Source organism: Monodelphis domestica, chromosome 1 (assembly GCF_027887165.1).
Source record: "Monodelphis domestica isolate mMonDom1 chromosome 1, mMonDom1.pri, whole genome shotgun sequence".
NCBI classification, from domain to species: domain Eukaryota; kingdom Metazoa; phylum Chordata; class Mammalia; order Didelphimorphia; family Didelphidae; genus Monodelphis; species Monodelphis domestica.
Genome location: NC_077227.1, coordinates 722082857 through 722092055, shown reverse-complemented (window position 1 = coordinate 722092055; position 9199 = coordinate 722082857). Strand labels below are relative to the sequence as shown.

General features: G+C 36.3%; 1 protein-coding gene across 1 annotated transcript in view; it reads right to left on the bottom strand.

Moving 5' to 3' along the window:
* Positions 1-1805: 1805 nt before the first annotated feature.
* The window catches only part of LOC100616943 (zinc finger protein 665-like), a 21031-nt gene continuing 13637 nt past the window's right edge, over positions 1806-9199 (bottom strand). Inside the window, exon 8 of the mRNA XM_056818794.1 lies at positions 1806-5580. Coding sequence (XP_056674772.1) covers positions 3776-5580 — 1805 coding nt within the window. The 3' untranslated portion in view covers positions 1806-3775. The remainder of the gene's footprint in view (positions 5581-9199) is intronic.

Here is a 9199-nt window from a genome sequence, read left to right as displayed (position 1 = left end):
GGAGACCAAAGTCTACTTGTTCAGTGGGAACTATGATATGGGTCAGATCCTAAAACCAACAGAGAGGTCATTGGGAAACTGGTAAACTTTGTCCACATGGCAAAGAAGTCAACATCAAGGTTGTCCTAGCAAAGTTCAAGCTAAAGATTTCACAAGCAAGCCAAGCCAACAGGGGTCATATTTTGGTCTGTTTGCTTTGAAAAAGCCCTGACTCTTGGAAATGGGAAAGGATATGAGTTGCTGGAAAACTCCCTTTTCTAGATATGCTCACACAGCCTTTGATTTGGGAATAATCATGATGCTTCCTTTCCCAGCATGACCTGGTGATCATCCCCACATCCGTCCTGACCACGTTTTACAAATTCCATCCTAAATGCACCCACTGTACCTCCTCAGCTTTCTCCTATCGTTCTACAGATATTCTGCTCCAATATTTATGACCAAGAATGATTCTGGGATCAAGAGATTTAAATACAAGGTAAAATAAAAACACAATTGAGGTAAATCCTCATTTACTGTCTCATTTTAAGCTTTTACTTGATATTGAGGAAGTCTCTTCTACTTATTCTTTTCTAGTTGAAAGCATATCTTGCTGGGACAGCAAGGTGGCTCAGTGGATTAAGAGCCAGGTCTAGAGAGGGGAAGTCCTGGATTCAAATTTGGATTCAGACACTTCTTAGCTATGCGATCCTGGGCAAGTCACTTAATTCCCATTGCCTAACCCTTACAGCTCTTCTGCATTAGAACCAAAATATAATATTGATTCTATAATGGAAAGTAAGAGGTTTTAATTTTTTTAAGTATATCTTTCAGTCATTGACCAAGACTTTTTAAAAATGTATTGATAGATGGTAATGACAGTATTCCAAAACAAATAGCCAAACAAACCTTAAAAAATAGCCCTCTAAAAGCAATTAGTTTATCAATTGCTAACAGAATAGAGGGCCTTGCATGGCACGAATATTATATTTCAGCAGAGATTTGCTACCTCTCCATACTAACTTCATATTGTTATAGGTTTGGGGGGAGGGGTTCTGTTGTGTGTATGTGTATTTTAATATAGCAAATATCCATATGCCAGTGCAAGCCAAAGCCAGTTCCTTTAGTCTTTATTTTTCTGGAAAAAATAAGATATCTTCAAATATAGGCTTTAGGTCCATAACCAGATTCATGGGATTTTAAAATAGAAAATAACTTCAGTAGTTTTCTATTCTAACTTTTAAATAAAAAGAAATCACTACTTTGGTTCTTAATTGAAATTCTACACCAGGAATCCCCTTCAGTATCGACTCATAACTAGGGTCTTCTCAGGGTTTAGTTTATAGAGTTCCTTATAAATATGTCACCGTCATTCAGCCACTTTCTTCTTAAGCCATTTAATCTCCATGTCAGATTCAATCCATTTTCCTAATCCCAGATTTTCCCGTATCTCTTTGCTTTTATCATCTATTATTTATGTTCTTAAGGTTTTTCTACTGAAGTATTTTTCTATTCCAACCACTAAAGATCAATTCAAGGCATCTAAGAGTTGGGAGGGATCTCAGGGGTTATGTGGTCCAACTTGAATCTGAAAAGGAATACCCTTTGTGACATCTCAAAGAAGTGGTAATTACTACTTAAACCAACCAGCAGTGGGGATACCACCAACTCGTGAAGCAGTCTAACCCACTTTTGGACAGTTCTGTAGGCAGAATGGTTGTCCCTAATATAATACTTGCCTCTTCCTATGTAGGTCCTCAGAAAATCAACACCAAGTTTGAGTCAACCCGATTATCAGCACCACTCAAAGACATGGCTCAAATGGCCCAAGAAGCATGCTTTCTTTTATCAGACATGCAAAAAACAGAATAACTCAAAACAAAAGGAATTTAATCTAACAGCATAGCAAATAATAAAATGCCCCCATACACACATGGGGTACATTTTCCCACAATTACCAGAAAAGCAGATGGAAAGTACATATATGGAGGGTACATACATGAACAAACATGGAAGACACAGAGTTAAGATATTTGTCAATGAGACACATGAAGAGAAACATAACAGGAATTAATATGGCAATGGCAAATGTGTAACGGATGATTTATTTCCACATTGCAGAATGCTAAAATCCTCTGGGATATCAATAGCCTATTCCCTGCTAGACGCTGAATCTATCCTCCATCACGTATCACACTTCCTTTGCTGGATGGTGAATATCAACTCTCCAATGTATTGCCTCTAAAATGATTTCATGGTCCTTGGACTATACTCTGCTATCTTGTGTGGGGCTTCAGGCATTAAGAGCTATCCATTATTCTCTGCTCCCATCTACTATAAAACTGTTTAAAATGCCTTTCCCTATAAAAGTCAGGGTGATGCTCTTTTAGTGCAGATTGAGGAATTAAGACACTATATCCACCCGGGGAACTACTAAAAGCTGGTTAAATGCTCCCAAGCCAAGTCTTCTCTTTTGAATCCTGTTGTTTGAAGCTAATGTTCATGGCACCAGTTATGATCTGAACTTGGGTTAGAACATTCCTCATAACTCCCATCATACTATAGATTCTGAGCCAATGTTTTCAAAAAGTATTTCCTAGATAATTATTCCTAAAGTTCCATAGGAGGTGTGTGTAGACAAAAGCATTGAGCCCATCTTATGCCTAAGATCCTCTATCAACGCTGTGCAATTGAAATTGAGGGAAGAGAACAAGAGCTAAGAAATACACAGGCACCACAATCCTGGCTTATTACTCAGGACTGCCATTTTGTCAGCTAGACTCAATCTTTCCAGGTTTCCTTAGATTTTATAATGCACTGAAATCTACTTCATTACAACTTCTACCCTCATCCCTTTCTCTAGGTTAAAGAATACATAACCAATTTTCTATATGAATTCATGTTGGCTTCCCCTTTACTTCTCTGAACATCTTTCTCAAAGAAGGCACATTAGTTCCTCAGAACTCTACCTCCCCTCATGTCCAACAGCAGTTACTCCCCCAGCCTATAATGACATCACTCTGTCCTTAAGTCAGTTATTCTGAAAGGGGTTCTCTCCAATATGAATGCATTAATGTGCAATATAATACTCCATTTTTTCTGAAGACTTTTCCTCAGGTTTAAATGGATTTTTCTACAGTACAAATTGTCTGATGTTCCTCTAGTAAAGGGCTAGACCTCAACATTTCCCTATGTTGATTATATTCAAAGGTGAATTTTATTATGTAAAATATAGTTGGACTCTTCTACATTTATTACAATCAGAAAGTTTGTCACTAGTAAGAATTGTTATTCTTTGATGTTTCCATTCCTTTTGAAAGCTTTCTGATAGTCATCACACTCAAAATATTCCTCTTAAGTATGAAATATTTAATGTTGGGTTTGACTTTGATTGTGAAAATCTTATGTTAACTAAATTCAGAGATCATGTTGCTAAGTGAATTCTCTTACATCAATTGAGACTTCCCTTCCAATTGAGGGCTTACCCATATTCATTACAGAGTTGCTCTCCAGTATGAACTTATGTCCATTAAGGTTTCCTCTTGTGACACATTTATTGCACTAAGAGGTTTTCTCTCCATTATGAGTTGTTTCTAATACTGACAGCTTCTTATCAATTTGAAATATTAATAGGAATTTAGGCTTCCCTACTTTTACTTAAAGGGCTTCTCTGCAGTACTATTTTTTTAATGTATTTCATATTTTCCCTTTTGGCTAATGGCTTTGCAACATTAATTAAATTCAATGTGTTTTTTGTGTATGAATTATTTTATATGTATTCATTTTCCCCATCAAGTTAAAGGCTTCCCTTATGAGTTCTTGAATGTCTGTTAAGTTTTCCTTTCTGGATGAAAGCTTTCCCACATTCATTGCATTGAAAGGGTCTCTCCCTTGTATGATATACTTGATGGTAAATTAAACTTTGTTGATTGGTGAAGGCTTTCCCACATTCAGTACATTCATAGGGTTTCTCTCCAGTATGAATTCTCTTATGTCTTTTTAGACTTCCATTCTGTCTGAAGGCTTTTCCGCAGTCACCACATTCAAAAGGTTTCTCTCCAGTATGAATTTTTTTATGTATATTCAGATTTCCCTTGAGGTTGAATGCTTTCCCACATTCATTACAAACATAGGGTTTCTCTCCAGTATGAACTTTCTTATGTATATTAAGGTTTCCTCTTGTGGCAAAGACTTTTTTACATTCATTACACTGAAAGGTTTTCTCTCCAGTATGAGTTGTTTGATGATGAATTAGGCTTTGATGATTGGTGAATGCTTTTCCACAATCATTACATTTGTAAGGTTTCTCTCCTGTATGAATTCTCATATGTCTTTTAAGATTTCCCATCACAATAAAGGCTTTTCCACATTGATTGCATATGTAGGGCTTCTCTCCAGTGTGAATTCTCTTATGTCGATTAAGATTTGCTCTCTGGGTGAAGGCTTTCTCACATTCGTTACACTGAAAGACCTTCTCTCCAGGATGAAATATTTGATGGTAAGTTAGGCTTTGATAATTAGTGAATGCTTTCCCACATTCACTACACACAAAGGGTTTCTCTCCTGTATGAATTCTCTTATGTGACTTAAGGCTTCCATTCCACCTGAAGGCTTTCCCACATTCATTACATATATAGGGTTTCTCACCAGTATGAATTCTCTTGTGTTTATTAAAATCTCTCCTTAGCATGAAGTCTTTCCCACATTCATTACATTCAAATGGCATCTTACCTGAATGAAATCTCTTATGATTTATAAAGTTCCCCTTCAGGATGAAGGCTTTCCCACATTCATTACATATATAGGGTTTCTCTCCAGTATGCATTTTCTTATGTACCCTAAGTGATATAGGGTACCTAAAGCCTTTCCCACATACATTACATTTTAAATGGCTTTCTCTATTATGACTTAATTTATGTGTCTTAAGGATTCCCCTCCGGCTGAAGCCTTTCCCACACTCATTGCATTTATAGGGTTTCTCACCAGTATGAATAATCTGATGTTGCTTAAGAGATGATTGGTATCTGAAACTTCTCCCACAGGTATTACATTCAAACTGTTTCTCTCCAGTATGAATTAGTTTGTGTGCATTAAGGCTTCTTTTCTTGCTGAAGGCTTTGTTACATTCATTACATTTATGGGATTTTCCTTGAGGATGTGTTCTATGGTAAAGAATAAGGTCTGACTGGTAACTAAAGGGTTTCCTGCATTTATTATATTTGAGTTTCTTCCCATTGAAGATTCTCTTAGGTTTAAGTGGGTCAAAAAGTTGCTTTATACTCTTTCCAAGTATACTGTTTTTAGGAAGACTTTCTTCTACATGGGCTCTCTGCTGTGGAATAATAGCGGATCCAAGATTGAGTTTTCTCCCAAATATGTTACATTCACGAACAGATTCGTTATTGAGTATTGCCTCCTGAGATTGTTTTTCTTGGTTTTCTTTCTGCCTTTCTAATCTGACATCACAATTCCGAGTTTCTCCTAGTGTGGAATGCCAAGGCCGTTCCTTTATGAGTCTCTCTTTAAATGGTTCTCCCATGAAAACATTCTGCTTTATGATAGATCTCTTGGTTTCACATCTTGTCTTCTTATTAAGAGAATCTGAAAATAACAAAAATATGTCAATATCCATTTTTCTCCATACTATGAACACTATATTAGGAACTTTAGAACACTGTTCGATGTAAAAGTATTTAAGCTACATTCTAAACTACATCTTTTCTTGCAAAAGCAAAGCATATGACATCACTTATCACATGTATATATGGGTATGTGATTCAGGGTTTAGGTCTTTAAAAAAATCACTCTATAACAAAAATGAATAATATGGAAATAGATATCAAGTGACAGCATTTGTACAATCCAGTGGAATTGCTTGTCGGTTCTGGGAGAGGGAGAGAAGAGGGGAGGGAAAGAAAATGAATCATGTAAACATGGAAAAATATATTTTTAAAAATAAATAAATAAAAAATTTAAAAATAACATAAAATAAATAAACTACATCTTTTCCTTCACAGGCAATAATGATCAATGTGGAAAAAAATAAAACAGTGTTATCAGGAAATTTAAATCCAATATAGGTAAAGAAACACTAACAGCAACTATTTGTCCAGGAGTTAACTGAATTACAAAATATTGAAAACATTTGTAGATAGCATCGGAATTTCAATATTGGTAAAACTTGGGGAAATGCCTACTTGTTTAGAAAGAGGAAAGAAATTAATTTAAGAACTAATGACTAATCAGTTCCAAGATAATTTCTAAGAAAACATAAAGGAAAACTTATTAAATAAGTTATTTGTAATGACTTAGAAAAAAAAGTTGATTCCTAAATTATAGAATAAATTTAATAAGAAAAGAATATGCATGCAAATCATATTTCCTTCATTTATAAAATAAATGGACTGGCGGATGACATATTGCTATAGACAATGAGGGCCCTAGATTTCAACAACCCATTTATAAAACTCTCAAGATATCTCTGATTATAAGATAAAAACAAAAAGTTAGATGAGAGAACTCAGTGAATTTGTAGTTGCTTAAATAATCCCACCCCAAAAGTCTCGAATAAGGAATTCATGTGGGTTTTAGGTATGTTCTTTAAACCTTAAAATTTCTTAGACTTATGAATGTTGGAAATTTCCCCATTGGGAAATTTCATACTTGAAAAATTTCCTACTGATAGTAAGAACTCTATTGGAATGTGAAACTCCTTGGCATGGGAGGATCCTTCTCCTCCCTACTTAAGACTACTTTAGGACAGAAACCTTTTGCTAAACAATGGAAAGGGCTTTGACCTATGCTTAAGCATAGAACAGGAAGTTCTTTGAGTCATGATTGATTTTAGAATTGATACAATAGAGATACTTGGAATGACAGAACCAGGTCTTGGAACTTACAATCTCCACCCTACTCAGTCTAACAGGATTTAGGAAGGGCTGCAGCATAGATCAAGATTTAATTATTGGAGAATATGACCTTCAACAGACATGTGCAAAGGAAACAGACCTCTGGGCGATCCTGGGTTAAGCTAGAGCCACCACTGGCACAGGGGAGAAATTGACAGTGATTGGTAGATGTGAGAACTGAGGGGAGGGGACTTAGATGGTTGCCTTAAAGATAGCGGGGTCTGAGGACAGGAGGAGGAGGTTTTGCTCTGAGAGGTTTTGCTCTGAAGGAGTCTGAGAGGAGAGAGGTCCTGGAGAGAGAGCTCCTGGAGAGATCTGAGAGGAGGGCTTGCTCTGAAGGAGGCTGGAGGTGGAGGCCCCTGAGACTGTTTCTCCATTTTGGTCACGTGAGTGATAGGGACTGATCTCTTTTCTTTGTCTCAGCTATCTAAGGGCTTGGGCCTTTGGCCCAGCCTAAGCAAAGGGGTTATTTAAGCCCTATTCCCTTCTCTCCCCTTTTTCTCCCTCTCTCTCTTACTCTCTCTCTCTCTCTCTCTCTCTCTCTCTCTCTCTCTCTCTCTCTCTCTCTCTAATACCTTTCTTCCTCCTGTTTGTAATTTAAAACTCCATAAAAGGTTGACTGCTGACTTGAGTTTTCATTTAGGAATTACATAGCTGAATTCCTTGGCGACCCTAAATTAATATATATCAGTCTTTTAAAGTGATTTCCATATCACAGTTCTCTTGTTTTTATGATTTAGAAATGTTTATCTGGCCCTGCTCGATCATTTTTTTTAAATTCATAGACACTTTATTTTCCCAATTACATGTAATGATAATTTTCAACATATATTTCCCAAAATTATGAGATGCAAACAATCTCCTTTCCTCCTTTCTCTCCCCCAACTCTGAGAGAGTAAACAATCTGATCTTGGCCATACATGTATTACTAGGCAAAACACACTTCCATATTGGTCATTGTTGTAAAACCTGCTCAATGATTTTTGATGAATCCTAGATGGTATTCTTACAACATTGTCATTGATGCAAAGAAAGGCAGCCTACTAGATAATAAGAAAGTCAGATTAGGAGCGAGGATGTTCTAGGTCCATGTCCTTTCTCTTGACACACACCGTTCTGGGAAAGTTATTTAACCACTCAGTGTTCCAGGAAACTCTCTATGTCAATAAGGAACAGAGAAGGGGCCAACCTGCATTATTAAAGTAATTTTTTCATCTTATACTATTCAATATTTTTATATAAAAATGTGAAGAAATCATAAAGAGCTCTCTTACCAACACTGTTGATGGCATAAGTATATGTGACATTCTTAATACATATCAAATGAATGAGACAAAAAACTCAAGAGGAGAGAAAATGGGACAGCATAAATAATGTTATTTAATAAAGATAAATGCAAATCCCTGCACTCAGAATATCAACTGAAGACATATAGGATTGTAGAGACAAAATTAAGCAGCAGGCCATCTTCAAAAGATCTGGAAATTTTAGTTAATTCAAGTCAAATATAGACCAACAAAAAGCAGTGATTCGGGTTATCTCCACACTATTCTGGGCAAGAAGGATGGACAAAACAGTAGAAATGTAAGATAGCATGACTAGACTAAAGAAAGAGTAATTAATATTTAGATGTCAACTTGGAAAGAGTTTCCTAATGGAGTGTCCAAAGGATTTGTCCTTGGTTCTGAATTTAATCAGTGACTTGGATGAAGACATAAATGGCATCTTAATAAATATGAGAATGATTAAAAACCAGGAAAATGTCTAATACTTTGGAATATAAAGTTAGAGTTTGCAGCAATGATCCTAGAAATTCATGCTAAAAGTTCTCTAACAGAACCTTAAGCAGTAAAGAATTGTCCAATTATGTGACCAATATATGTGACAGCCAGCATGTGTATATAAGCATTATAGGCTTCTTTCTGCCAGTGATTTGAAATCACAATTAGGCACACAACAATTCTGAGTTTTGTGCATGGATTGAATCACACTCTGACTTTTTCCAATGTTCTCACCATTTCTTGACCTGTTAGCCAATTCAGATCATTACTCTACTATCATCTCTTAAGAGCTCTTCTTCCTTGACATTCCATTCACTCTGTCTGTATCACCGTCTCTCATTTCTGTGGCTACCATCTACTAACTCTAATGCTATCCTTCCAACTTTTTACAAACTTTAGTCCCTGGCTTGGTCTTTCTCTCCAACCTACTTTTGGCTATACCCATGTTCTCCTCTATCCATCCAAAATGGCGGCACACCACAATATTCCAGTTGGGGCGGAGCTCCCACAGAACCACCCCATAGAAGGTAT